The following is a 15847-nucleotide window of genomic DNA, read 5'->3' on the forward strand; positions in this document are numbered from 1 at the left end:
CTACCAATAAACTGAGGGCGATGCCCATGTATAGTCTGAGGAGAAGCCATTTCTGATCTGGAAAAATCTACGATGGACATTTATGTAGCACAATTAAAGACAGTCATTCTAAAGGTGAGGTGTCAGGGCAGTGCAATGGAAGGAGTAAGAGATTTGGAATCAGCAGAAATGGGCTTAAATTCTGTTTCTGTTACTACATGTGTGACTTTGGTCAAGTTATGTAACATCTCTAGGCTTTAGTTCCATATGGATATGACATATAAAAAGTTCAAGGGACATAGTTCTTGGGTAATCAATCATTTTATTAATAATGCTAGCATATAAGATGACAGGAAAAAAATAATGATGAATGTTGGAGGGGATGAGGGAAAACTGGGACACTGATGCATTGTTGGTGGAGTTGTGAACGAATCCAACCATTCTGGAGAGCAATCTGGAATTATGCCCAAAAAGTTATCAAATTGTGCATAACCTTTGATCCAGCAGTGCTACTACTGGGCTTATACCCCAAAGAGATACTAAAGAAGGGAAAGGGACCTGTATGTGCCAAAATGTTTGTGGCAGCCCTGTTTGTAGTGGCTAGAAGCTGGAAAATGAATGGATGCCCATCAATTAGAGAATGGCTGGTAAATTGTGGTATATGAATGTTACGGAATATTATTGTTCTGTTAGAAATGACCAGCAGGATGAATACAGAGAGGCTTGGAGAGACTTACATGAACTGATGCTGAGTGAAATGAGCAGAACCAGGAGATCATTATACACTTCAACAACGATACTGTTTGAGGATGTATTCTGATGGAAGTGGATTTCTTTGACAAAGAGACCTAACTCAGTTTCAATTGATAAATGATGGACAGAAGCAGCTACATCCAAAGAAAGAACACTGGGAAATGAATGTGAACTATTTGTATTTTGTTTTTGTAAAAATAACCTTCTGAATCCAATTCTCCCTGTGCAGCAAGAGAACAGTTCGGTTCTGCAAACATATATTGTATCTAGGATATACTGCAACATATCTAACATATATAGGACTGCTTGCCATCTAGGGGAAGGGGTAGAGGGAGGGAGGGGAAAAATCGGAACAGAAACGAGTGCAAGGGATAATGTTGTAAAAAAAAAAATTACTCTGGCATGGATTCTGTCAATATAAAGTTATAATAAAATAAAATAAAATATATTTTAAAAAATAATAATGCTAGTATAGTATTAATAAAAGGATGATCTTTTAGTCATCTCTCTTACACCAAAGACCTCTTGTGGAACCCACTTATATGCCCTGGGAAGAGTGGGTGTTCCCGAGAGTGGAAGTCAACTCTGATTGGTTAACAATTAATGTGAGAATGAATATTATATTAACAGGTGAACTTCTCTAATGAGGGTCTGGAGTAAGTGATTCTGATCACTCAGTTTTGGTCAAAGAGAATTATCTGTAACATCTGACAACAGGGAAAATCCACATTTTCCTAGGTCTGTCTGAGTAAAACACAATGGGCTGAAATCTACTCATTTACATTTGTCTTTTGAACTCATCTGAGTTTTTCTTCTTAGTATCAGTCCTGCATGTCAAAAGCCTGACTAAATAACACACAGGATCTTATGATCCTATGATAGCAGGATGAAGAATGTGGCTTATCTACAACACACAATCAAGAGTCAAATATTGTGATTTTGATAATCAAGCATGTTGAGTGTCTCCTGATCTTAAGTTGTATGGGGGTAGATAAGATGAGTCACCTAGTGTTTAGTATGCCCTTCAGCAACCTAGTTGCTTAATATAAACGAAGGCCTCCTATTTTGAGGCTTCCAAGGAGTTACATAATACATTGTCTTTATCTTCCTATGGCTGAGGGTAGTGGGAGTTCAAAATATATTGATGGTGAGTGAGTAGGAGTTTGAGGAGTCATGAACATTGTTAAATGTTAAATAACAGGTTGGAGGTGTAACTTGTCGGGTAAGGTCAAAGGAGAGAGATAGAGCCTCGACCTGTGATTTCCTTGACATAGAGAACTCTCAGGTAAGAAAATTCTACCAGTGCAGGTTGGCACCTAATTTGCAACTTAAAGGTTTTGAGAGCTCCCTAGAACAATAATTTACAAAATGCAGTTGAAGATCCCTGGGGATTTCTGACAGAATTTTATGAGGTCGGAACTATTTTCATTGTAATACTAAGATGTTTTAATTTATAACGTAGTAAATACCAAGAGATAACTTCCATAAACAAAAGCTCTTTGGAGATGTTCAATAATTTTTAAGGGTTTAAAAGGAGTCTAAGACCAAAAGGTTAAGAACATTGCCCTGAAGCAATAATAAGTTAAATAAATTGTCCAGAGTTAGATGGCCAGTATATGTTCTGACACTTATTGGGACTTAAAACAAGATCTAAATGCTACAGGCAATAGTTCAAAAAAAAATTGATGATGTTCAAGAAGCAATGAAGATGGCTTAGCTTTAAATAACAAGTAGGGATATTATTTTTTAAATTAAAAAACAGCCATCAAAGACTTCAGAAGTCTAATTAATGCAATGAACAAGTATAATTCCAGAGGTCTAATAATGCACATGATATCTACCTCTTGATACAGAAGAGAGAAACTCAAGATGTAGAATGTGACAGACATTTTCAGATATAGCCAGTGTGGGAATTTCTTTGCTTAACTATGAATATTTAACATAAAATCTTTGTTTTTCTTTTTTTTTTTCAGTTGGGGGATGGAGAGGAGTGGGGCTAAAGGGGATAGTGATAGGGTAGACCAAATAAAAAAAGGAAAAACGTTAAGGAAGGAAAGAATGAAGGGAGAAAGGGGGAAAGGTAGGGAAAGAGAAGGGGAGGACAGAGGGAGGAAAAGAAATAGGGAAGAAGGGAAGGTCATTGAATCATTGTTTTAATGCAGAGAAGAAAATGGAAGGAAGGCCAGAAAGAAACACAGACAAGTAAGGATAGCTTTGAAACTAATAGGTTAGAACTATTATATACTTAAAAATAAAAGCAAAATATACAAAGTGGAAACATAGTTTCATGGATAATCATCTTTTTCTGTTCTATCAGATATATGGAAATGTCCATTTTATCTGGTTTAGTAAGTTCATAATAAAAATTTTAAAATAAATTTATAACTGCTTAGAGGTTTAAATTATTTGGAGTAAGCATACAAGATAGAGATAGCTACTGGCCCTGGGTTTTATTGGTTGATAAAAGGTACTTCTAGCTGAAAAACTCCCATCTATTCAGGTTGGCACCCTCTCTGAAATTTGGTTCCCTCACAATTATACATTTCAAGGATACATATGTCTTATCTGAAAACCAGCTTCAAACCGATCAGTTATTATTTATCTGAAACTTTGACTTACCCAAGACCAACTTTCTTTCCATTACTCTATAATTCAAACCCTAATGAATTTTTATCCTGGATCATAAAATTATATTCACATTATTCCATGTAGTTCTTACTGATTATTAATTTTAAAATATTTATTTATTATTACTATTAATTTTAATGACCAGGTCTTAAACTCAAATCACTCTGGTTCTCATTGTTGTTGTCATCTGTCCTTTGTTCTTGAAGAGGACTGTGATATCAGGGAGGTGATACTATATATCATGGCTCTCACTGAATGACCAACAATAGCTTCCAGGCCAAGCCCTACTTGGTTATTGTTTGGGCTCTAGTTGACTATTTCTGTTTCAGTCGGAAACCCTAAGGATCTATCTCTCCAACACTGATTTTTTTTTTAAACTAGGTAAAAGAGGCCATTCGCTGCCTCACTTCTTACCTAGCCTTAATCATTGATTGGGCGTTCCCTCAGTTAAACTGAGACCTGTTAAAGATTTTAGCTTTAAAAAGCCAAGGTCTCCCAGTGCATCCAGGGACATTTCCAGTCAATCTGATCTACATTTGGCCACTGGACCGAGATGGCTCTAGAGGAGAAAGTGAGGCAGGTGACCTTGCACAACCCTCCCTCAATTAAATCCAATTCACTTGTATGTCATGGTATCACCTCCCCGATATCATGCTCCCTTTTGAGAATAAAGGCCAAAAAAAACAAAACAAAACAAAACAAAACAAAAAACCTAACAAAAGATGTCTTGGACATTTCTAACTTGATCATTCTAACAAATGAAGAAATTGAGTAGACTAGAACAGAAAATGGTTAGTTGTGGGAATTAAGTAAATCACATTGACCATTTTGTGATAGTTCTGGAGCTAGTTCAGTTCCCTTTCTATTCAATTTTGGGCTGAATCCAATTTCTATCTTGTGAGAAAACTTTATTTAATTTTGAGGGAATTGAGAAAAAAATTCTGAAGATCAGACTCCAGAATTAAAAGAAAATGAGAGAAAATGAAGTGGAAGTACTGACTATAGATATCTTTCTCAAAGCATTTAGCTTTTAAAAAGAAGAGATGTGGGTTGGGAGCTAGCTAGCAGGGATGGATGGATCAAGTGAAAGTTTTTTGAGTATAAAGGAATCATGGGAATGTTTGTAGGCAGCAAGAAAGAAACTTATAGTTGATGAGAGATTGAGTATCTAGAGAGACTAAGGATGATAGAGCTGCAAGTGATGAAATAAATTGAGATCCCTTGGGTATGTAGAGGGATTTGCCTTGGGAAGAAGCAAAAAATCATCTCTCATGTAAAACAAGTAGGAAGGAGATAGATAGTCAGGGATGGCACATGAGTGGTGCAAAATAGGGAGGAGAAGAAAAGAGTGAACTCCTAGCAAATGGCCTAATTTTTTTTCAATGAATTATGAAACAAAGGTCTCAACTAAGTGGATGAGAAGAGGTGCTATTTAAAAAAAAAAATTCCTTTAGGATTCTTGACTTTTAAAATCCTCCAGATGAATTTTATCATTATGAAATAGCTCTTTAACTCTTTGATAGTTTGGTGTGGCATGATTTTATAAGTGAATTAAGATGGTATTGTCACTTTTGTATTTCTATATGTTTATAGTCCAACTATAAACAATGAATAGCTCTCCAATTATTTGACTGTTTTAAAATAAATCCCTGTTTTTTTTTCTGTAAAGTGTTTTCTAATTTTCATTTATATGTGTGTTGATAAGTGAATTCTCACATATTTTGTACATTCCTTAGTTATTTTGAAGGGAATTTCTCTTTCAACATCTTCTTCCATGGTAATATACCATAAAGCTAGTCATTTTTGTATACTTATCCTTTTTTTTTTTTTTAGCAAATTCTTCATTAGTATATAATAAAACCATCAATTTTGAGCTACTAAGGACTCCAAAGGCTTTCTGGTTCAAGCCTATTTAAATGTAGAAATTGAGACTTAGTGATAGGAAAGGAAGAATCAGCAGAGTAAAGTAGAATGTAACTCAAATTTTAGATCCAGGAAAATCTGGATTCCAGTTCCACTTCTGATACATGCTGATTGTATGGCCCTGACCAAATCACTTATCCAATCATTATTCTAGGTAACTCCATAATAATGTTATTTGCACTAATACACAAAATTCCTCAACAAGACAATTTCTTACACCAAAGCCTCTTTAACTGTGGGTCACAACCCCAAATGGTTTGCATACCTGAATAAAGGAGTTATAAGAAATTTGGCAACAGGAAAAGGTATCAAATATTCCATCAAGATTTAATTCTTTATGTAAAAATAACCATATCCATCTCATTATTATGCAAATTTGCTTTCTTTTTCATAAATGGTAAAGTGATGAGCATACCAAAGAATTGTTTTAAAATAAATTCCTTTATAATTTATTATCAGTAAATATTTGATTTGTATACCTATTTTATATACCTACCCAGGACCATATAAAAATTTCCCCGGGGCAAAAAGGAGTCATGTGAGGAAAAAGCTTCAGAAGCCCTGTCTTACATCAATGAAGTTACAGATCTGTTTCCTATCTTATCCTATCCATCCTACTCAACTGGATCCACACAGGTAGTAAATCACCAAAAGGTTTATCCCTGCTGATATTTCATTATTAAAGTCAGCCTAAGAGTACGATCTCCTCCATTCCACTGCCTCTTTAGTTTAGGAAAGATCTCTTAAACAGTTTGCCTCATGTTTTTTTAATGTTTTAATTAGAGAAATTTTTAAATGAAACAACCAAAACAAAGCTGTTTTTAAACAGTTATATAAAATTATATCTTCGCAATAAGTAAAATATTTTCATTTTAGAAGAAACTAGGACATCATACTGAGGTAGCTACAGATGGTCTGCAACTTTTAAACTGCAGAAACATTATTTCTAGTCCATCCCTAAGTACCAGTATTTGTGGAAGATAAATATTATCAGTCTTTACAAAAAAAAAAAAAAAGCAGTAAACTATATGTAACTGTGGACAGTCAATGACAATTTTATGACCCCCAGAGAATTATTGTAGGATTAATAATTTTTGAAACCATTTGTGTGAAGGATTTAGTTACCTATGATAATTTTCTTTTACTGTTTTCCAACAGATCTCCAAAAGGTCCTATTGGGAAATTATATCCAGTAGTTGAAAACTGACTCTAATGAATAGTTTTTAATAGTATTTTAAAAATGGCTATATAACAGTATGTAATCTTGTCTGAGAGACAATTCAAACTAAATTTTGCCATTTTAATTTTTTCTCTCTTTTCCTTGGTTTCCCTCATGTATTACTAGCAAAACAATTGAATAAATTTCAAAATGAGTAATTAAAAGCAGACACAAAGTTATTGAAAGATTGTCATTTGTTTAGGTTGCTACGCCCTCTGCTGGGCTAAAAATGAGCCAAATTTCAGGATGAGCTGATGGAAAGATAGGAAACAATGCCAGAGCAACAAAGAATATAGTCAGGGAACTAGAATCTATCTAGGAAAAAAATATATATTCATTAACATAGATATTTGCTTTAAAACAGGAGATTGCTCAGAGGCTGATCCAGACAGTATTGTCCAGAAAGTGGGGGCTTACTTAGAAGTGGGAACAGCTAACAACAATTTAGATGTATTTAGTCAGTTTCATGAATAGCATCCACAAGTCTGAGTATTCAACAGAGGAGAATATTTGACATAATAAAATACTTAATGAATGAAAGTTTCTTCTCTTAGACTTTTAATCCTGGAAAGCTGCAGATCCTAGAACATCCTGAAAGAGGGTTAGGGTACAACTATGTAGCAAAATTTGCTTATTTGGTTGATAAAACAATGTGTCATGTTGGATAGAGTAAGGAATTTGGAGACTAGAAAGTAGCAACTTTCTAGCTCTGAAATCTTGAAGAAGTAATTTGATGTCTCTGAGACTTAGGTAATGCTCTATTACAAAGTTTCTTATTTTTGTCAAAATGATGTTTTCACATGTTTAAAGTACAATGTATGCGATAACAAAGGAAACCAAAGGTTAATGAAAATAAAGATTTTTTTTCTCATTCAAATTCAAAGATCCCCTAAAATCTATAAAAAGGAACTTATGGACTCCAGGTTAAGGACTCATGTTTTATGACAATACAATATAGAGTGGAAGACAATTTGTTAGAAAACATGAAGACTTATAGACCTATAAGTTAATGTAAAAAAGTCTATTTTACTGAAAGGTTTGGAATTTTCTGACTTGAAAAAAAATAGACTTAGTCCTAAAGAAAAAAAGTCAGTAGGTAATTAAGAATGTCAATGAACATGGAAAATACAATTTATAGTGAATACCAGCCAGGGTGATCTCTTCAGGGATCCCTTAAAGGATATGGAGCTTATGGGAAATCAGTGTATGGCAATGCCCACTATCACGTTAACAAAAATGAAAGAGACAGGGATGCGTGTAGAACCTGTAATTTAATGGGTATATAAACTCCCAGAGGAGGAAATTCCCACTACCAATGCAACTTAGCCCCTTCTCTTCAACTTTAAATCTTAAAGAGTTTTTTATATTCCTGAGAGATTGTGACTTGTCTAGGGTCATACAGCTAAGATGTGTCAGAGGTGGGACTGAAACTTAGATTTTTCTGGCCATAAATCTTTTCCTTTCGCCACTGCTCCATGTTTCCTCTCTAATAAAATTAGTTTAAAATAAGCACTTGATATATTCTTGAAAATGAAAATAAATCACAAAAGTAGAACTCAGTCAAGGTGAAGAATAAGAGGAGGTAATTTAGAAAATGCTGCTCTCCTTTGTCTTGGAAAAAAAAAAAAGAAAGTCTATGGGAACATTATAGATAAAATCGGAGGGAGTTAGGAATGCAGCCTGGAAAGGAATGAAGACATGGCTGACTTGGGCCTCCTCCTTAAAAAAAAAAAAAAAAAAAAAAAAGGTTCTGAGAGGAATCAGTCAATCATGAGTTTCTCAAGGGGGGGGAGGGGAGTGCTTCCAAGTTGAAAATCATTGGTCTTTGTAGAGAAAGTTCTAAAGAATAAGGACTGTCTGAAGAACTTCATCTTTTCATCCTACATCCCTATTATTCCCTGCCTGTCTTCACTCTCCCCATTAGTAGCTGTTTGCCTCATTTATTACATTTAAGTCTTGAGCCATCTATGCTACTCTTTGATTCCCAGACAATTCTGGGCAGGTACCCTCTACCCCATCCTGTTTGTTTCTAGTTCTTGACTCATAATCAAATTAATACTGCCATAACTCCTTTCCTTTGATTCTACTTAGCATCACTGTAAATCTTCAAACCAAAATATCTCTCCATGGTCACAACTCTTTTATATAAGTTCTCTCTCGTTTTACAAAGAAAGCTGCTTGAGGTTAGAGACTATTTTCCTTCTTGTTTGTATTTCCAGCACTTATTCATCATATATAGTTGGTGTCTAATAAATACTCTTTCATTCATTCATGGACTGATTTTATGCTTATGAGTATCAAGGTATTATGAGCAAAGCTGGCTAAGCCTGGACTTAGCAAATGCAACCAATTCACTCTAATCTATGAAGACAGGGGTACCATTATCTTTTATCTTCTGATTCTTATTATTTTTGGAACAATGGGATATGGGAAAGCTGCTAGAAATTTGCACATCCAGAAGACACTTTGTGTTTGCTTTGAATTTTATCATATATGAATGTGTGTGTGTTTTTAAAGTGTTAAGTAGAGAGAATGTGTCCCCGTTCTGGAGGGTGCGTTTTTACCTCTCTTCTTGCAAAGACTTAATGTCTGCTTCCATGAGAGAGAGGAAAACATCTGAGATTGAATAAAATAAATTAGCAAATGCATTTTAAATAGTGCCGATTAACTTAAAAGAAAGGTTATCAAAGAACAACAACAACCACCACAAAATAGTGACCTTGACCAAAAAGCAAGCAGGTTGCTTTTAAATACATTTTAATCACAGAATATTAGACATAATTTGATCCACATGCTATTGGATTCTATTTTATATATTTATTTTTCTCTTTCCCACCTTCCTGTCTTTCTCTTGCAAGAGCACATGCCTGGATAGTTTGTGATCTTTATTTTTTTTCATTTGCATTTAATTTTATTTTCTTTCTCAATTACATTGAAACAAAAAATTAATATTCTTTTTTTAAATTTTGAATTGTGAATTATCTCCTTCTCTTCCTTCCCCCCACCTTGAGAAAACAAGTACTTTTGATATAGATTACATATGTGTAGTCATGCAGAACATTTCCATATTAACCATATTTATAAAAAAATGCAAAACCAAAAACAATAAAGTTTTTTAAATGTTCATAATCTACATTCAGATTCCATTACTTTCTCTGGAGGTGGATAGCATTTTTCCTCATAGGTCCTTTAGAATTGTCTTAGATCATTGTATTTTTAAATATATTTCTTCTTCTTTTCTTCCTTCTCCTCTTCCTCCTTTTCCTCCTTTCACTTTCTTCATTATCATCATTATTGTCACTGTCTTCTTCTTTTGAGGCAATGGGATTAAGTGATTTGCTTAGTGTCACATAGCCTTTAAGTGTCTAAGGATAGATTTGAAATCAAGTTCTCCTGAGCCCAGGTACACATGTTCTTCTTAGAGAAATTTAATACTATTTACATTTTTGTCTAAAATCTATAGCTTCACTGATGATTTTTTTCTATACTTAATCCACATGACTTTCTTACTCTTGGTATGTAGGACACAACCTACATATAAGGAAAAACTAATAGAAGGAAAAAACTAATAAATCTGAAATCAAAACCCAGTTCAGGCCCTGGGTCTGCCACTAACCAGCTATGTGATTGGGAGAAAATTATTCTCAGTCTGAGTTCCTCACCTATACAATAAATACAAAACCTGTCCAGCTTACCCCACCCATATGGTGCTTGGGAAGTCATTTCTGTATTTTGTAAAGCATAAAGTACTGCATAATAGGCAGCTGTTGATTATACAATGATAAAAATGGTTGTTCTCTGCTCCAGTATAAATAAAAGTACAAATTAGAAGCCAGTCCTCATATTTAGTGCTGAAAGCACATGCTTTCTCACAAATTAAGGCAATAACAGGAAAGTAAATACTGTATATGCAATCCAACCTCATTAAGACTTTGGTGGCAATGTTTTACAGTATTATAAGCTAAAACAGGTTAAGTTATAATGGACAAGAATAGGTGAATAAATTTCTAAGAGCTGAATGGTTAATATCAAAGGCATTGCCAAATCCTGATATCTATTCAAGTGCAAAGAATTTTAAAAAACGTCAGAGATCTGTTTGAAGGATAAATTATAGTCCTAAGGACCATGTTGATCATGTGTGATTAAAAAAAGCACACAATATTATAATGAACAAATATTATAATGTTCCATGTTGTGGGATCATGGGAGAGAAAAAGATAAAGACTTTTTCTTGACATTAAAAATAAAATTTTAAGTATTGACATTAAATATTTCCCTTTTCCTCACTCAGATTTCTAGTGATTTAAATTATATATGTGTGTGTGTGTATACACACACACACACACACACACACATATATATGTCACTTATGTGACCTTGGCAAGTCAATTAGGCTTCCTAGGCTTGAGTTCCCTCCTCAGTAAAAAAGGGATTGTATTAAATTGTTTCTGAGCTCTCTTCCAGAATTAAATCCTATATGACACATTAATGAATGCGCAGTTAGAATATTTAAGTATGACATGATTCAACTAACAATTTAAGTGTCTATCACATGGTAGACACTGGGAATAAAAAGATTTTTTAAAAATATAGCGTAGTCCCTCCCCTTCTGAGTTTACATTCTGCTGAAGGTATAAAACATGTTCCCAGGTAAATATAGTACAAGCTATACGGAGTGATGGGAGCAAAGGAGAAATCCAGACAAAGTGCTTTGTTTGAAGAGAGTAGTAGTACTGTAGATAGATCTTCATGTAAATTTTTGTTTGAACAGTCATTAGCTGAAGACACTTTAAAATATATGTATGATCTGAAACTATCTTTACAAAATGCTTTTCTCAAATACCAGTCTTGGAAGCAATCCATGAACGATAGGAGGTCACCCGAGTGTAGACACCTGGTTTATTCTTTTTGCCACAATCATCTCCCCAGCTCACTATTCCAACAAGGAACCAGATTTTTCGAGAATTAGGATGAACCAGTGGTCCACCAGAATCACCCTAAACACAAGAAAATATATTTGTCATCAGAACATTACTTTTATAACTTCACATTAAGTAAAGCCTCCCAAGGATCCCTGAAGTCCCAGGCTTCTGGAACCCCTTAGGACTTGTGATATTTGGTAGAAGGCCAGCCTCCTTCCTCCTCACTCCCCACCTTATCTGTTGCTGACTGAAATAATTGGATCAAGCAATGGGAATATTGAAATGGGAAGATAGGAAGTAAAATATTTATTTATTTATTTGATTCTTTGCTGACTCAGAGACTGCTATTTAAATAAAATAAGGATATCTAGGTGCCATAGTGGAAAGAATGCTTGGCCTGAAGCCATGAAGATCTGAATTCAAATTTTACCTCTGGAGCAAGTCCTATTTGCCTTGGCTCCTCATCAAATGGGACTGCCCCAGAGAAGGAAATGGCAAACCACTCCTGTATCTTTGCCAAGAAAATCCCATGGACAAATCCATGGGAGCACAAAGAGTTGGATATGACTGAATGATGAAACAATAATTTAAACATAAGAAAAATGATGATGGCATAAAGAATGGAAGGCCAGCTTTGGAGTCATAAAAAACTTGTTTCAAGTCCTGCCCATAAAATCACTTAATCTCTTGCGACTACTAGCAATTTTCTAAAATTATGATTTATAAATTTACTGATGTAGTGATGTGGAGAGAAGACCACATCATCAGTTTCATATAGATATGTAGATATTTATATCTATGTAAAGTGTGTATATGTGTAGATATACATATACACATACAATATGCATGTATTCATACATAAAAATATGAGTATATATACATATATGTCAGTCGTAGTAGTAGTAATAACTAGCTTTTATATATCACTTTTAAGTTTTACAAAACACTTTATAAATACTAACTCATTTTGAGCCTCACAGCAATTATGGGAGGAACATACTATTCTCTCCTCCCCCCTCGTTTTATAGGTGAGAAAACCAAATTTCCTCATCTGTAGATTAAGATTAAGGAATTAAATGACTTCCCAAGGTTATGCAGACAGTAACTGATTGCAGATCTTCCTGACTACAGGACCTATCTACTATAGCATAGATTACCCTCAGTAAATATATTTATATATGGGAATGCAAATTCTTATGGATTAAAATGATATTTTTGTCAATGCTTCCCATAAGTATCTAAGTGAAATTCTTTATAAAAACTGCCTTTGCACTATTTCTCTTGTTGGTATTGACTTACCTGACAAGCATCAATATGTCCTTCTAGATAACCTGCACATAACATTGTGTCAGATATAAGACCATCATAGGAATCCTTACTATTGCAAATCTCTGTGTCAATAATTTTCACTGGTGCTTTTTGAAGTAATTTTGGAAATTCACCTAAAAGAAATAAAAATTAGGAAATGAGATTTCTTAAAGAATAATCATAATTGAGAAGAGAGAGCCTTGTTATCTGGGAGAAGGGAAAAATAAAAACAAAAACAACACAAAATCAAATCACTGATTATTATTAGGTTGGCATAAGTCTCTCAGGTTCCACTTTCAGAGGTCATAATTCAGGAACTTTAAGCTACTGTGGAATGAACAGTATACTAGGAGTGAGGAAGCCTGGGTTCAAGCCCCAGCTTTCTCATTGACCAGCTCTGGAAATCCTTTTTAACTTCTCTGAGACTCAATTTCCTTGTCTATAAAATGAAAAAAATTAAAACAGATAATCTTTAAGATCGCTTCTAGTCCTAACAATCTAACTATTTAGGACTTCAGATCTAGGAAAAGACTTTCAGGAATAGATTCTGAATTATTTTGTTTTCCTAGGACATTCTTCACATCTTGGGGGTGAAAGAAGAAATGAACTATTCAATTCAGCATATATATATATATATATATATATATATATATATATTATGTCTAGGATATAAGGCATTATGATTAGCTACAGATAGAAAGACAAAGATGCCATGATCTCTTCAACCAAGAGAATGAGGAGGTGTGGTATGTGGGTGTGTGTGGGTGTGTATATGAGAGAGAGAGAGAGAGAGAGAGAGAGAGAGAGAGAGAGAGAGAGAGAGAGAGAGAGAGAATAAGAGAGAGAGAGAGAAAGAGAGAGAGAGAGAGAGAGAATGAGAGAGAGAGAATGAGAGAGAGAGAGAGAGAGAGAGAGAGAGAGAGAGAGAGAGAGAGAGAGAGAGAGAGAGAGAGAGAGAGAGAGAGGAGGGAGGGAAGGAAGGAAGAAGGAGAGGAGGAAAAGATAGAAACAGAGGCAGACAGGCACAGAGAGAGAAATCATGATTAATTATTGGGGAGGGGGTTGGAGAAGGAAATTTAACTAGACTCAAGCCCACCTTAATCAGACTGCAGAATAGTGATTCAGGTCCTAGATTGTTGACCTGGAAGGTTTCAGGACCATTTGGATTTCTTAGGGACAACATTATCTACATCAGTCAACTAGAGATGCTCTGGGATTGTTCTTCCCTGGGGATTGGAGCATAGTAGAGAACTTTGGTTTTCTCACATGTGGGCCCAGAGGTTTTCCCTGTCAGCTCCTAAGTGTCTTGAGAATAGGGGCTGTATTGTTATTTATCTGTGTATCCCCCAAAGCTAGGAAAGTATGTTGACTCTATGAACAATATAAATGTTTGTTAAATTCAATTAAATTGAATTTTATCCCAGATGTGAAAATACAAATTATTGTTGAAACATATACCATCTTTTGAAAGAGCTCCCCATCCTGTCACAACAACATCAGAACCTGGTGAAAAGTTCTGGGTAACTTCTGGAAGACAAACCCGGTGCACATTGTTTGTGAAAGGGACTGGTTCAGCAAGAAGCACAACAGCTATGTCATCATGATGGGCACGTGGGTTGTATTTTTCATGAACAATAAAATCTTTTATTCTGTTCTTCATGTAGGGAGGTTTTACCACAGTTCCAAAGCTGACAGTCCATTCTGATATATTTTTGTGCCTAAAGAAACAAAAATGGTGTCTTTAGTCTTTGATTAATAGGATGCAATGGCCTTAAGTAATGGTACACAACAACAGTAGATTGGTTTGGGATAGAGCCCAACCACCGATTTTCAAAGGTTTTTGCCTTTCAGATATCTCATGGTGGGAGAGAGGATCATGTATAAAGTGCATCACAAATTTATCAACATCCTTATAAATTAGCCCCAAGCACTAAAAAAAAAAAATAAATAAATAAATAAAAATTTAAAAAAAAAAAAAAAGAATGTAGCTTTTGGTAGCTTGGAGAGATCATAAAGATCTTTCAGTGTACATATGAGGGAACTGAGACCCAAAGACTTTTCTTAGATCATATAGCAAAACCAGTTTAGAATCCATAAATCCAGACTGGTATCACAAATAACTTTTTCTTTGTAGCACAGCTCTTCTAAGGTTAACTATATTGAAGATTTTTCTCATCTTCACATCTAATCTTACCACAAAGGAGAATTTTATTGGACTTTTTCTTCATGTTTTATGGTCACAAATTAAAAAATTAAAATGTCTCTATTGCTTAACACTCTTGTTTAGTTACTGTGAATTTCACTTGTCCCCAAGCCATCTTCATACATTTAACTTTAGTCATCACCAGAGTTGGGTTGGAGGGATGGAGGAAGGCTGTAAGTATTTATATAATGCCTTATATGTGCCAGGCAGTGTTCCTTATACTTTGTAAATATTATGTCGTTTGATCTTCACAACAGCATTGTGAAATGGGGGCTGTTATTATCCACATTTTACAATTAAGAAAACTCAGGCAGACAGGGAAATCCCCTGGGCCACATAGAATTTTTATAACCCCTCTTATGCCTCAGGGACATTGAGTTACTCCACAGCCAGGATTTCCAACCTATCACATTTTACTCTTGGTTCTTTTTAATATTATTTTATTTTCCCCTAGTTACATGTAAAAGCAATTTTTAATATTCATCAGATTTTTTTAAAGTTGTGAATTCCAAATTCTGCCTTCCTTTCCCTACAGTAAGCAATTTTATGTTATATTTGTTTAATAATATAAAACATTTCCATATTAATCATTTTGTGAGGGAGAGGGAGGGGGCAGAGGGAGAGGAGACAGAGAGGAAGAAAGGAAGGAAGAAAGGAAGGAAGGAAAGAAGGAAAAAAAGGATGGAAGGAAGGAAGGAAGGAAGAGAAGGAAGGAAGGAGGAAAATCATTTTTTCACTCTGTCTTTAGATGACATCAGTTCTTTCTCTGGCTGTGGATAACATTTTTTTAAAATTAGTCCTTTAGATTGCCTTGAGTTATTGTATTGCTGAGAATAGCAAAATCATTCAGAGTTGTTCATCATACAATATTGCTATTACTGTATATAATGTTCTCCTGGTTCATATCACTTC

The 15847-nt window shown here is 34.7% G+C and overlaps 1 protein-coding gene across 1 annotated transcript in view; it reads right to left on the minus strand.

Annotated features, from left to right (window-relative positions):
* Positions 1-13699: 13699 nt before the first annotated feature.
* The window catches only part of LOC127541388 (transmembrane protease serine 11B-like protein), a 32810-nt gene continuing 30662 nt past the window's right edge, over positions 13700-15847 (minus strand). The window contains exon 9 of the mRNA XM_051966671.1: positions 13700-14450. Coding sequence (XP_051822631.1) covers positions 14132-14450 — 319 coding nt within the window. The 3' untranslated portion in view covers positions 13700-14131. The remainder of the gene's footprint in view (positions 14451-15847) is intronic.

Source organism: Antechinus flavipes, chromosome 6 (assembly GCF_016432865.1).
Source record: "Antechinus flavipes isolate AdamAnt ecotype Samford, QLD, Australia chromosome 6, AdamAnt_v2, whole genome shotgun sequence".
Lineage (NCBI taxonomy): Eukaryota > Metazoa > Chordata > Mammalia > Dasyuromorphia > Dasyuridae > Antechinus > Antechinus flavipes.